Source organism: Acinonyx jubatus, chromosome A3 (genome assembly GCF_027475565.1).
Source record: "Acinonyx jubatus isolate Ajub_Pintada_27869175 chromosome A3, VMU_Ajub_asm_v1.0, whole genome shotgun sequence".
In the NCBI taxonomy this organism is placed as follows: domain Eukaryota; kingdom Metazoa; phylum Chordata; class Mammalia; order Carnivora; family Felidae; genus Acinonyx; species Acinonyx jubatus.
This window is the reverse complement of record NC_069388.1, coordinates 115,792,429-115,807,642: the sequence shown is the minus strand read 5'-3', so window position 1 is coordinate 115,807,642 and position 15,214 is coordinate 115,792,429. Positions and strand designations below refer to the sequence as shown.

Sequence of the window (15,214 nt, the reverse complement as noted above, 5' to 3'; positions counted from 1 at the left end):
TCATTGACAAAACTCCACTTATTTACCGTTTGAATTGTGTCTTTGACAAGCCAGCATGATACTATTTCAGTGGTTTAAGAATAAGGAAAGGAGCCTGTGGACAAGCTGTGTTCTTTCTGTAACTGGGGAGCAGGACATCTGGTCCACCCTGCAGATCTAAGTAACTGGGCCTTCCGGAGATGGTGCTGATATCTTGTAAAGATTGTCAGCTGCATAGGCATGTGAATAAAAACTGTCTTGCACCTGGAATTTATGTGATTTCATGTATATGTAATATTATGAGCCATGGTAGATAATGTATTTTCAAAGGGAGGAACTTCTGCCCCATTGGTCCCATTAGGGACCAATATGGTAGCCTGGCAATTTTTAGGGAGTCATAAAAATAAGACTTGAAACTACCATTTTGTTGTTAGGTGGTCATAACACTTCTAGCCATTCTGTGTGTTTTGTTTCTTTACTTTGTCCTTCTTTTTTTTAACCTCACCTTGTATCACCTCTGATCCTATTTTTATTTCTTTTTCCTCTTACCTACTCTTCCCCCTTTATGAAAAGTTGAACTAAGCAGTATTCAAGTAATGTGTACTCTGTGTTCGTATCATCTTCTCCAGGGTGAAATAAAGGAAATACAGTGTTATTGCTCTCCTATATGATTTGTGTTGGTCTTTTCTTCACCATCCCAGCCTTGAGGTCAGGTACTATGTTTTCGACTTCCTGTATAACTCCCCAGGTGTCCAATATGTGCATCTGTGCGTGGTGGGTTTTTAATAAAAGTCTTTGACTGATTTACTGACTATTCACCCTAGCAAGAAAACAATGCTGCATTTTATTCCAAAGAGGCTATAGAGTATTGAGGCAGAGTGTTTCATGAGTTCTTTGAGGTCGAAGGTAAAGTGTTTGAGAAATTCTGAAATGTAAGAGTGTGAGATTCTGAAAGATGTTTAAATTACTTCCGTGTTTTGAAAAATATTTGTATAATGTTTTTACTGTATGCAATATAGTAATCTTTCTCTCTCTCTCTCTCAAAAGATTTTCTGTAGTTGAGGGTATGGTAATTTGGTATGCATTGTTTCTTTAAAAAATTATTATATATTCAAATACTTTTGTCTCTTTAACAATTTTTAAAAATCACCAAAAGTTAAAAAAAAATCAGTATTCTCCAGTATTTTCCTTTAGAAGGAGACATTTGGGAAACTTTTTGAAAAATACAGATCTTTGTTAGTACTTACCTTAATAAAAGTATTCTTTGCTTTTAAAAAGGGCTCATTGTAGAGTTACTTTAAATGGAAAACTCCCCAACTACATTTTCAAGATGATTTTATTTATAAAAATTAAATTTACTCATAACCATTGAGTAAACACTTTTTTTTTTAATGTTTATTTATTTTGAGGGAGAGAGAGAGAGAGAGGAGTAGGGGGAGGGCAGAGAGAGAAGGAGACACAGAATCCGAAGAAGGCTTCAGGCTCCGAGTTATCAGCACAGAGCCCGATATGGAACTTGAACCCACAAACCGCAAGATCACGACCTGAGCCGAAGTTGGATGCTTAACTGACTGAGCCACCCAGGCGCCCTGAGTAAACACTTTCTAATTTATTTGTGTTTAAGTTAAGATTAAAGTGGAACAGATTTTTACATCAGATTAAAAAGCAGCGTTATTGAGATTTAATTCACGTACCATCCAGTTCACTCTTGGAAGTGGATACAATTCATTGGTTTTTAATACATTCACAAGGCTGTACAACCATCAATATTAATTCTAACATTAATTTTCATCATCACTAAAAGAATCTTTGCACTCATTATCATTAGTGTTCCCTCCCTCTTCCTCTCATCCTGGCCTCTGGTAACTGATTATCTGCTCTCTGTCTCTTTGGATTTACATATTATGGACATTGCATGTAAATGGAATTATACAGTAATCGTATACTATATGTGGCCTTTTGTGTCTGTTTTCATTTAGCATAAAGTTTTCAAGGTCATTCATATTGTAACATATATCAGTGCTTCTTTCTTTGTAGTTGAATGATACTCCATTGTATGTATATACCACATTTTATTTCTACATTGATCAGTTGATGGCCTTTGGGCTGTTCCACTTTTTGGCTGTTTTCCACTGCTGCTGCAAACATTCATGTACAAGCTTTTGTGTGGACATACATTTTCATTTTTCTTAGGTATGGACCTAGCAGTGGAATTGGTGGGTTAGAAGTTAACTCTAAATTTAACATTTGGAGGAACTGCCAACCTGCTTTCCAAAGTGATGGCACTGTTTTATATTCCCACCAGCAGAGTGTGAGGGTTCCAGTTTTTCCACATCCTCACCAGCACTTACTTTTTGATTCATACCAATCACAGTTGGTATGAAGGGGTATCAAATTGTGGTTTTGGTTTTCATTTCCTTAATGACTAATGATGTTGAGCATGTTTTCATACGCTTATTAATATTAATCTTTTCTGTGTCTTCTTTGGAGAAATGTCTATTCAAATATTTTGTCCATTTTCATTTTCAATTACTTAATTTATTAAAGTTAACTTTCTTTCTTTTTTAAAAATTTTAATTCCAGTATAGTTAACATACAGTGTTATATTAGTTTCAGGTGTACAGTGTAGTGATTCAACACCTTGATGCCTCACTCAGTGATCATCTTAAGTGTCCTCTTAATCCCCTTCACCTATTTCACCCATCCCCCACCCACCTTCCCTGTGGTAACCACCTGATTGTACTCTATGGTTAAGTGTCTGTTTTTTGTTTGTCTTCCTTTTCCCCCCTTTGTTTGTTTGTTTTGCTTAAATTCCACATGAGTGAAAGCATATGGTGTTTGTCTTTCCTGACTTATTTCATTTAGCATCATACTCCTCAGCTCCATTCATGTTGTTGCAAATGGCAAGATTCCTTTCTTTTTTATGGCTGAGTAGTATCCCGTTGTATGTATACACTACTTCTTCCTTAGCCATTTATCTGTCACTGGACACTTGGGCTGCTTCCAGAGTTTGGCTATTGTAAATAATGCTGCTTTTGGCCGTTTTTAAATTGGGTTATTTGTCTTTTTATTGTTGAGGTATAAGAGTTCTTTGTATTCTAGATGGAAGTCCTTTATCAGATATATGATTTGCCAAATCGTGTATTTCCCCTCTTCAGATTGTCTTTTCACTTTCTAGACAATGAACTTTGAAGGACAAAGTTTAAAATTTTTTGGAGGTTCAGTTTACCTAGTCTTTCTTCTGTTGTGTGGGCTTTTGATTTCATATCTAAGTAAACATTCTTGTTATGAAGGTTTATTCTTATGTTTTCCTCAAAAAGTTTTATAGTTTTTTCTCTTACACTTAGGTCTTTGATCCATTTTGAGTTAATTTTTGTGTATGATGTGAATTAGGGACTCATTCATCCTTTTACATGTGGCTATCCAGTTGGCACAGCACCATTTGTTAAAAAAGACCATCTTAGTCTGTTCAGGCTGTTCTAACAAATTACCCTACATTGGATGACTTAAACAACAATATTTCCTACAGTTCTAGAGGCTGGGAAGTCTGAGATGAAGGTGCTGTCCTATTCAGTGTCTGGTAGGTCTGCTTCCTGGTTCATGGTCTGTCTTTTTCACTGTAACCTCACATAGCAGAATGGGGCAAGGGAGGTCTCTTGGGTCTTTTTTAAAGGGGATTAATCTCGTTCACGAGGGCTCTGCCCTTATGACCTAATCACCTATCAAAGGCCTTACCTCTGAATACCATGACATTGGGGATTGGGTTTCAACATATGACTTTTAAGGGGGATACATTCAGTCAATAGCAGACTCTTTCATTTAAAAAAATTTTAATTTGTGGTAAAAATAACAAAATTTACCATCTTAATAATTTTTTGTGTATATTTCAGTAGTGTTAACAATATTTAGTTGTACAACTAATCTACATAACTTTTTTCATCTTTAAAAACTGAAATTCTGTATCAATTAAACAGCTCCCAAGTCTCTCCTTCTCCCCCCGCCCTCCTTGCCCCCCAGCTCCTGCTAACCACCATTCTTTCTGTGTCTATGAATTTGACTACTCTTGGTACCTCGTAAAAGTGGACTCATAAACTATTTGTCTTTTTGTGACTGGCTTATTTTCACTTACCATACCATCCTCAAGTTTCATCCATATTATAGCATGTGTCAGAATGTTCTTTTTAAGGGCCGAAGAATATTCCATTGTATGTGTATACCATATTTTGTTTGTCCATTGATGGACACTTGTGTTCTTTCCATTAGGCTATTGTGAATCATGCTGCTGTGAACATGGGTGTACAAATATTTGTTTGAAACACTGATTTCACTTCTTTTAAGTATATACCCCAAAGAGTGGAATTGCTTAGTCATAAGGCAATTCTATTTTTAAATTTTTGAGGTACTGCCATATTGTTTTCCATAGCAGCTGTACCATTTTACATTCTTATCAGTGGTATACAAGGGTTCCCATTTCTCTACACCCTCTCCAACACTTGATATGTTACCCTTCTCTCTCTTTTTTTTTATAGTAGTCATCTCTTTTTTTAAATAGTAATACTTTTTATGAGTGTGAGGTGGTGAGAACACTCTTTTTGCCTCATTGAATTCTCTTGGCACTCTTGGCAAAAATCAATTGATTATAATAAAATAAGTCACAGGGATGAAAAGTATAATATAGGCAATACAGTCAATAATATTGTAATACACTTATCGTGGTGAGCATTTTGTAATGTGTGTAATGTATATAGTGATTGTTGAATCACTGTGTTGTACACCTGAAACTAATTTAATATACGTCGAGAATACTTCAATTAAAAATAAAAAAAATCAGTTGACTACAAATGTGAGAGCATTTCCAGACTCTGAATTTTATTCCATTGATCAGTATGTCTGTTCTTATGTCAGTACCACACTGTCTTGATTAGCGTGTCTCCATGATAAGTTTTAAAATTGGGGAGCAGGTCTTCCAACTTGTTTTTTTCCAAGATTGCTTTTGGGCCATCCTGGAACCCTTACATTTCTGTATGACATTTAGGATTGGTTTGTCAATTTCTGCAAAAAAAGAGCCAGGACGGATTTTGACAGGGATTGCATGAAATTTGTGGATTAATTTAGGAAGTATTGTCATCTTAACAATATTGAGGCTTCTGATCCATGAACATGAGATGTCTTTCCATTTATGTAGTCCTTCTTCCATATCTTTCCATTGTTTTATAGTTTTCAGTGTACAAGTTTTGCTGGTTTTGCTAAATTTATTCCTAAGTATCTTATTCTTTTTGATGCTGTTGTAAATGGATTTAAGAAAAAATTCATTTCTGGATTTTTCATTGCTAGTGTTATAAAAATGTAATTCTATACATTAATTTTGTCTCTTGCAACCTTGTTGAACTTGTTTATTTTGGTGTGTTTGTGTGGATGTGTATTCCTTAGGATTTTCTATATGCAAAATCATGTCATCTGTGTATAGAGATAATGTTTTTTCTTTAAATCTGGATGCCATTCATTTCTTTTTCTTGCCTAATTGCCCTGGCTAGAACCTCCAGTCAAATGTTGAGTAGAATTGGCAAGAGTGGATTTCCTTGGATCAGATTTTTAATGTTTAGTGGTTTGGAAATACGTATTACTGACAGTGATACTTTGGGAACTTGAAAATCCAGCTTTATGTCCTCTTGTAGTAACAAAAGTAGTAAAATCTTTTATTTTAAGTTTATTTATTTTGAGAGCGAGTGGGGAAGGGGCAGAGAGAGAGGGAGAGACAGAATCCTAAGCAGGCTCTGTGCTGCGAGCACAGAGCCTGACACGAGGCTCGAACCCATGAAGTGTGAGATCATGACCTGAGCCAAAATCGGATGCTTAACCCACTGAGCCACCCAGGTGCCCCAAAACTTCTGTTGGAATTTAGCATGCTGTTTATTTTGAATTTGTTTTCTAAATGTCACTGAAGTAGGCCAACTGTGGGACTTCTAAAAACATTATCTCTAATGTATATGTCCTAAGGAATTGTGTGTACTGAGTAGAGTTGAATAAGAATGAGTAATCAGGATGTTCATATTGTCTCTATTAGTGCTACTTAGTCTTAGTTTGGGTTAATAATGCTTTACAGTTAGCACATTTGAAGTAAGTTTATAATTTGTGATAGATACAGTTGACAAGCAGAGATAATGATAGTGGGTAAGGTGATGAGGAGGTAGTGATTATACTACTTTTGATAATTTAATTCTACATCCAACTTCTGAAAAGCATATTTTCCTTTTTAACCCTTTTAAAAAATTCCAGTATAATTAATATGCAGTGTTATATTAGTTTCAGGTGTACAGTGTAATAATTCAATAATTCTATACATTTCTCAGTGCTCATCAAAATAAGTGCATTCTAGGGGCGCCTCGGTGACTCAGTTGGTTAAGTGTTCGACTCTTGATTGTGGCTCAGGTCATGATCTCACAGTTTGTCAGTTTGAGAATCCCTCCTCAGGAGTCTTTCTCCCTCCTTCTCTCTCTGCCCCTCCCCCGTTCATGCACACACACGTGCTTTCTCTCTGTCTCTCTCTCTAAGTAAAAAACTTAAAAAAATAAGTGTACTCTTAATCTCCTTTATCTATTTCCCCCATCTGCCCAGCCACCTCCCCTCTGGCAACCACCAGTTTGTTCTCTAATTTGTTCTCTGTATTTAAGAATGTGGGTTTTTTTGTCTCTTTTTTTCCTTGTTTTGTTTCTTAAATTCCACACGTAAGTGAAATCATATGATATTTGTCTTTCTCTGACTAACTTATTTCACTTAGCGTTATAACGTCTAGGTCTATCCATGTTGTTGCATATCGCATTCTTTTTTATGGCCGAGTCATAATTCATCATGTGTATATACCACATCTTCTTTTTTTTTAAAAAAATTTCTTAACGTTTATTTATTATTGAGGGACAGAGAGAGACAGAGCATGAGCATGGGAGGGGCAGAGAGAGGGGGAGACACAGAATCTGAAGCAGGCTCCAGGCTCTGAGCTGTCAGCACAGAGCCTGATGCGGGGCTCAAACTCACAAACCACGAGATCATGACCTGAGCTGAAGTTGGACGCTTAACCGACTGAGCCACCCAGGTACCCCTATATACCACATCTTCTTTATCCATTTATCTATCGATGGGCACTTGTGTTGCTTCTTTATCTTCGCTTTATAAATAATGCTACAGTAAACATAGGGGTGCATATAGCTTTCTGAAGTAGTGTTTTTGTTCTCTTTGAGTAAATATGAAGGGTATATTTTCTTGCTCATATTTATTCTCTATAGAAAGAGGTGGAAGTAACTCTTCTGTACTTTATTCGTTATTATAGATTGTTAGTACTTAGATATCCAATTCAGAAAATAGAATTTTGTTAAATATATTGAACATTTCTTGAATATATTCTGTATGTTACACTTTGCCCCATTGGAAACACCAAATAAGTACAAGCCTGTTCATTCTCTGAATGCTTGCAAGATATTTAGGAAAATCAAATGTTTGTCCTTGTACTGCTCTGTATTTGTGGTTCTCTGTGTATATCCTGTCTCCCTGACTAAATGTAAGCTCCTTGAGGAGAACCATCCTTATATTGACACAGTGTGTATCACAGTGCCTCACATATACCATGTGTTTATTATGAATTTTTGAAATCAGTAGAACAGGAAAAAAACAATATAATACTACAACTAAATACTCAAGTGAATGGCGTCACTAGTCAGTATTGTTGAATGTGAGGCAATGATGATTGGCGTGTACTGGATTTATCAGGAAAATCTTCATGCAAGGCAGGATTATTAAGTGGACTTATAAAGTCCACTTATAAAGGATAGGTAAGAACTGAGCAAGGCGAAAGGGCATTTCAAGTAGGTGTCATAGTTTGGAGGTCAGTAAGCAGATCATATCGACTGGAATGGAAGGTTGGTATTGGCTTGTAGATAGAAGGGTGAACCAATAAGTAGGATCGTCATATTTCAGAGGCCTTTAAGGCTAGTTTGAAAGATTTGCCCTTTACTCCATTTGACATTAGCAAATCATTGAAGTTTTTGGAGCTAGAAGGTTTTGGGGCAAAGCATTACTTTAAGAATGTTTACTTGGTGATAGCATATATTATGGGCTGGAGGGAAACTTGTACCAGGAGACCACTTAGGAGGGTATGAAAATAATTGAGTTCTTCTAGTCTGTTGATTCTTAAAGAGCAGAGTTTTTTCTTTTATCTTTAGTGGCTAGCTTAGTGGCTACAGCAGAATTCAATTTTACTTTTTTTTGTTGGATGCATGAATGCATGAACTAGGTCATCTGGGCCTGGAGAGAGCTGTTAGCAGCAGGAAATACCCATGTGAGAAACATTTTGGAGGGAGAATTGAGGTGACTTGTTTTCTAATAGTATAAAGAGTGCATAAGGTCAAAGAGGACACTCAAGTCACAGCATGGAGGATTAAGGAATCTCTAGAAATAGGAAAATCAGCTAGGGGAAGTGAGGAGCGAGAAAAGGGAGAGTCAGAGCATGTTTTTAGACTTGCAGAGTTTGAGACTGAAACACATAGTGCGTAGAGGTAGAGAGGCTCAAGTGAGAACTGAAGTCTAAGTGTATTAATTTGGATATTACTATGAAGATCCTGTCTGAGCAGGAAAAATGATTGGACTGATGAAACACTGTGCGTGGGTACAGAGGTTGTATGCACGTGCACATGCATACACACTCATACGCTAGAACCCGGTACGTGTGTTCAATTGTCCGTACATTAATGTGCTGGTTGGTATTAGCAGAATGATGAGTACTGGTTCTTGGGGTGAGCAGAGGGGCAAAAAAAAAATGCTAAAGAAGGAGACAGGAAAGGAACAGAGGTGGAAGAACTTAGCAACACAAATTTGTTAAGGAGACTTTGTAATTTGTCTTGTGTTTCAAGACAGTGTCAGCTAATAAATAATTAGGATACATTGTAGATATAAACCTGACCTTTTTGATTCCAAGCCAAATATTCTTTCCATTATACCAAAAGTTTGCGTGTTTAATTTTTTCAAGGCAAGGTCCTTATCTTTAGAGAAACAGTCTTCAGGAAAGGCTTCTTAATTAGCAGGCAGTGATTGGACGGTAACATTTCTTATAGAAAAGTCTTCATGTGCTTTGGATGTGGATGCTTCCACTTTTCTGCTTGGGTATTTATATTTGTAGTGTGGTAGGAGACAAAACTTCTGATTGCGTGTTGTAGATAGGAATTTAAAAGATGATATAATTTCTTCCATTTGAAGAATTAATCATTTAGAAGATGCTTTTCAAAAATTTATTCATTTATTTATTTATTTTGAGAGAGAGAGAGAACGCTCAGTAGGGGCAGAGAGAGAGGTGAGAGAGAATCCCAAGCAGAGAGAATCTGACAGCGCAGAGCCTGATGTGAGGCTTGAACTCATGAACCGTGAGATCATGACCTGAATCGGAATCAAGAGTCAGACGCTTAGCCGACAGTCACCCAGGCGTCCCTCAGAATTTTTTCTTTTTGTTAAAGTAAATGTAAACTCCTTTCTTTTTTTTTCAGACGTGTTTTTGATGCATTCCTCAGAACATTCATAAATTAGCAAGGAAATACAAAAGGCCTGATGTTTTCTTTTCTTTCAGGGGATATCATTTTCAATGCCCAATACCCAGAGCTGCCCCCTGATTTTATCTTTGGAGAAGATGCTGAATTCTTGCCAGATCCCTCGGCTCTGCATGTGAGTACTGCAGGCTCGTTTTGGATGATCTTTATTTGTTGAAGGAAAATAAAATTAGCTTTTGACAATTGCTTGACAGATAAATTTGCCAAACATGTGGGGTTTTTTCCACCCCTTTTTCCCTCTGTCCTCTGAAATAAGTACAACTCTTCATGTGCCAACATAGTTTAAAGATTTTTTTTTTCATTGCAGTTTTACTTGCAGACTATTTTGAATTAAAATCTGTAGCATATCGGTTAAAATATTTTTACTTCAGCTTAAAGAGACATGTTGAAGAGATTTCTTTATTTTAACTTAATATTTCATGCCTGCAATCAATTTTCTAATGTTTACTAACACTTCATCACAGAGCTTGTTAGGGGAGTGTTTCTTGGCTCTTCAAGAGGCCTTTTTTGTATAGAAGTGAAAGTGGCAAATTTGCACTTGTATCCATATTATCTCAGTATTATTATCAGAAGGGTAAAGATCAGATTAAGTGTTCTTTATTAAGCAAGACCAAAAACTTTGTAGTTAAAGTAAAATATTTCTGGGGTTAAAGCAGGGAAAGGAGCTGTGGTACTTGTCAGAGCACATGTGGTTTACATAAAAAATTGTGTGTTTCACATTGCTCGTGGAGAAAAACATGTGCCATTTTGTTTAAAAGGTCTGACCAGACAAAATGTCTCTTTCTTTCCCTTCTCAAGTTCAGTTTTGCCATGATGCCTATACTATAAGAGGGTTTTATTGTTCAAAACTATGTCCTTTGTTTGGTCTTTTTTGTCTCAAAGTTTTGTAATTAAAAATTTTGATGACTTTGAAATCTTGTGCCCCCCCTCCCTTTTTAAAAAGGGAAGTGTTAAACAGGAAGTTTTAACCCAAACCTAAAGAATTATCTTAAATTTTGGAACACAGCCGTAAAAATGTGATTGGCAAGAGTAGGCTGGGTTTGTTGCAAAATTTCTAATAATTACACTCAAACTGCTAGTTGATTTTCAAAAATGTGTAGTTTAAGCATGGTCCCTTTAGATGCTACGTGTTACACATTGACCCCATATTGAAGCGGAGGGGCTTACCTGGAGTTAAAGAGTCAGAAGTATCTCTACAGACCTCTTCTGTGTTAAATCTGCCCAGTGGAGGGTAACATATGCGAAATGCCAAAGATGTATTACAGGCTAAGTGCTCCAGGAATTTAAAGAAGGTTGTCAGAAAAGGCTTTGTAGTAGAGGTGACACTTGGACTCACTCTCAAGAATGGAGCCTAAGTAGGGAGTATGGCAGAGAGAATTTCAAACGGGGGGCATGACATAAGCAAATGAAATGTATAATGTACTGTAGCGCTACTGACAGGTTTGCTGAAGTGTAAGTTAATATAAGGAAGGGCTGGAAAAGGTTAGAGAGGGAAGTTGGGGCAAGATTGTGGAGAACATTGAATGCTAGGTTAAGAGCCACTGAAGGAAATGATAATAACAGAATCATTCAGTAGCAATGTGGTCAGTATAATGGATCAAGGAAAGGGTAAGGAGCAGAACTGAGGACTGTTGCCAAAATCTGGGGGAGGGCGAAGAAAGGGGCTTTGAGCTAGGATGATACAAGAGGGAATACCATGAAGGAAAGGATAAGAAATATTTACAACTTCTTTTTTGGGAATTGCCTTTAAAATTTGCAAGGCACATCTTCTATATTGAAAAGTATTGTGAGAGTGTAGAATTTAAAACCCAAAGGACCTCGAGGTTCAGCTTATTCCACTTTTCTGTTTTATTTTATTTTTTATGGGTTTTGAAATTCTTTTTATTTTAGTATTTTTTGAGAGAGAGAGAGCGCCTGTGCAAGGGTGAGTGTGCAAGCAGGGGAGGGGCAGAGAGGGAGGGAGAGAGAATCCCAAGCAGACTGCACACCCAGTGCCTAGTGTGAGGTGGGGCTCAATCTCACCACCCTGAGATCATGACCTAAGCCAGAATCCAGAGTCAGATGCTTAACCGACTGATTCACCCAGGCACCCCAGTATTTTTCTATTCTAATACTGAGAAAATGGACCTAGAATTGTATAATTGTGTCAGAGTTGATACTATGACTCTACTCTTCTTATATTTAGTCCCTGAGTGAAGTTTTTGCAGGTGTTTTTGAGAAATTAGCTGAAGAGGAACAGCCAAAAAAAATCAAAGCACTATGTCTAAGAGGACAATTACAAATCTAGGGGAATGCTTTCTTCAGCTATAGTCAATCTGAGGACTCAGGCAGGCTACCCAGTGCTTCTTCCGGCACCAGTGGTTTAGGCAAGTCTAGAAAAGCAACCGAGGGACACTGTCTACCAGCTGGTGAGGTCCACCCAGCCCTAGAGGTACTCTGGATGTTCATTGTCATCTGGCTAAAACACTAGGACAGGATAAATGTCAGCAGACGTCTCCCTGAGCATAGCATGCCTCCAAAGGACTTTTCCCTCACCTGTTAACAGGTTATGGTTTAATTCTTCAATTCAGGTCAGCCTTTTTTCCTTCCTTCCTGCAGTGTGCAGAACACAGTCACTAATAACCTGATTAGTCCGTATGAAGTTCTGAATGAAGGAGGGATTACATATTTCATCACCTATGGAGCGGAGAACAGAATGTCTAGAGTTTTTGGATTTTCCCCTTGAAGTACTAATTGCAGGAGGGAATGAATAGGTACCCTTAGATTCTGGGAGTGTAGTCCAAAGTAGTCGCTGTGGCAAATATGGAATTTCCCTGAAGTTACTGGGTTTTATCTTCAAAATTAATAAAAATTATTTTGCATTTGATTCCATAATATGCTTGTGCTCTTTAATAAAAAGTGTATTAAATTACAAATATTTGAGAAAAAAATGTGTTCCACTTTGAGAAATAGTTTTTTTTTTTTAATTTTTTTTTTTCAACATTTATTTATTTTTGGGGCAGAGAGAGACACAGCATGAACGGGGGAGGGGCAGAGAGAGAGGGAGACACAGAATCGGAAATAGGCTTCAGGCTCTGAGCCATCAGCCCAGAGCCCAATGCAGGGCTCGAACCCACGGACCGCGAGATCGTGACCTGGCTGAAGTCGGACGCTTAACCGACTGTGCCACCCAGGCGCCCCGAGAAATACAGTTTTTGAGAATATTTTATTTATTCAATTTGTTTAAACTGGCTTCTTTCCATGAAAGGATTTGAAGTAAATTAAATAAAGGATGCACATAAAGTCTTTAAAAATATGTGAGGTGCTCTAATCCATCAGATGAAGTCACCTCTCTCCACACTCAAGCTCTTCATTCACAGAGATGAGTTTCATTAAGGACTTTGAGATCCTCAGATGAATGCAAAATACTAGATAGAGATACCAGATCCAGATAAATACTAGATAGACACCAGAGACAAGTATCTCATGGACACCAGAGTCATAAAATCATGGAGTTATAAATGTAGTTGTCCAGTGGTTCCCACTTCTGGCTATCCATTAGAATAATTTAGGAAGCCTGTTAAAAATACAGATTCCTGGATCCCACTGGAATAGCGAATTACACCTGTTAGGGAGCTGAAGAGTCATTAAATTCTCTGGGCCATTTCTATGTATTAGGTTGTGAACTGCTATTGGGAATCACTCATTGAACCCATCTTTTATAGTAACGTCTCCAACAGAAGGTCATTTGTCTTTGCTTGACATTGTTTCCAGTGAGGTATCATTTTCCATTTTGGGGACAGCTTCATTTCTTTTCTTTTCTTTTTTTTTTTAATTACCAGCTTTATTGAGACATAGTTTATGTGCCATGCAATCCGCCCATTTAGAGTGTATAATTCAGTGGTTTTTAGTATATTGACAGAGTTGTGTAACCATTGCCAGAGTTGAATTTACATTTTTAAAAACTGAAGTATAATTGACATTTTAACATTATTTGCTTTCAAGGGTACAACATAATGATTTGATATTTGTATTTATTGTGAAGTGATCACCACAGTGTCTAGTTAACATCTGTTATTATCAAAGTCAAATTTAAACATTAGCAGTCACTTCCCTATCCTCCCCACTCCTACCTGTATCCACTGTAAGCAGTAACTATTCTGCATTCTGTCTCTGTGGATTTGCCTGTTCTGGACAGTTCCTATAAATGGAATCGTACAGTATGTGATCCTTTGTGACTGACCAGTTTCATCAGCATACAGTTTTCAACGTGTCATGTATCACTACTTCATTATTTATTGCTAAATAATATTACATTGTGTGCATATACCACATTTTATGTATCCATCATCAGTTGATAAACATTTGGGTTGTTTTTATGTCTTGGCTATTATAAGGACTGTTTTAATTGTTCTTGGATATATCCCTAGGAGTAGAATTGCTGTGTCAAATGGTGACTATGTTTAGCTTCTTGAGAAACTCCCAGGCTGCTTTCCAAAGTGGCTGTACCATTTTACATGCCCACCAGCAGTATATAAGTGTTCCAGTTTCTCCACACCCAAATAACCAAAATTTGTTGTTATCTGTGTTTTTGATTATAGCCTGTGAAGTGGTATCTCATTGTGGTTGTGGTTTGTGTTTTGCTGATGGCTAATGGCGTTTTGCATCTTTTCATGTCCTTATTGGCCATTTTTATAACTTCTTTGGAGAAGTGTCTGTTCAAATCCTTTGCCCATTTTTTAAATTGAGTTATTTGCCTTCTGTTGTTGAGGTGTAAGAGTTCATTGTATATTCTGGATATAAGGTATATGACTTGTCACAATTTTCTTCCATTTTGTGGATTGTCTTTTAAGTTTCTAGGTAGCATTGTTTGAAGGACAAAAAATATTTAAGTCTAACTTCTCTACATTTTATTTTGTTGTGTGTGCTTTCGATTTCACATCTAAGAAACCATTGCCTAGTCCAAGGTTGTGAAATCTTACTATTATCTTTTCCTTAAAAACTTCTGGAATTTTTTTGCTGACATTTAGGTATTTGATCCATTTGGGGTTAATTTTTGTGTATTGTGTGAGATAGGGGCCCTATTTCATTGTTTTATAAGTGGAGATCCAGATGTCTAAATATGATTTATTGGAAAAACTGTTTTTTCCTGTTGAGTTCTTTTGGCATTCTTGTTGAAACTCAGTTGACTATAAATGTGAGGGTATATTTCTGAACTTGCCTTTCTATTGATTTGATCTGTATTTTAACCTTATACAGTACCACACTGTCTTGACTGCTGTGACTTTGTAATAAGTTTTGAAGTGTAAAATATGAGTTTTCCAACTTTGTTCTTCTTTTCCAAGAATCCTTTGACTGTTGTGGGTCTCTTGCATTTCCTAGGATCAGCTTGTCAGTTTCTTCTGAGAGTCCAGCTGGGATTTTGATAGGAATTGCGTTGAATCTAGATTCAGCTAGAGAATTGCTATTCACCGCTTTCATTCATAACTCTCTTCCCCCCATTTATCTGAATGGCTTGCTTCCCTCCTATTTTCAAATGTCATTATATCAGAGAGGCCTTTCCTGGTGTCCTTATACAAAGTAGTAGTAACACCCTCCCCATTAGGCTGTCATTTTTATTTTATTTTATTTTATTTTAAATTTTTTTAACGTTTATTTATTTTTGAGAC

General features: G+C 36.9%; 1 protein-coding gene across 4 annotated transcripts in view; it reads left to right on the top strand.

Moving 5' to 3' along the window:
• Positions 1 to 15,214, top strand: part of BABAM2 (BRISC and BRCA1 A complex member 2) — a 397,415-nt gene that overhangs the window by 78,864 nt on the left and 303,337 nt on the right. For all 4 annotated transcript variants that reach the window (XM_053201072.1, XM_015064178.3, XM_053201074.1 and 1 more), the window contains one exon: positions 9,587 to 9,681. In XM_053201072.1, coding sequence (XP_053057047.1) covers positions 9,587 to 9,681 — 95 coding nt within the window. The remainder of the gene's footprint in view (positions 1 to 9,586; positions 9,682 to 15,214) is intronic.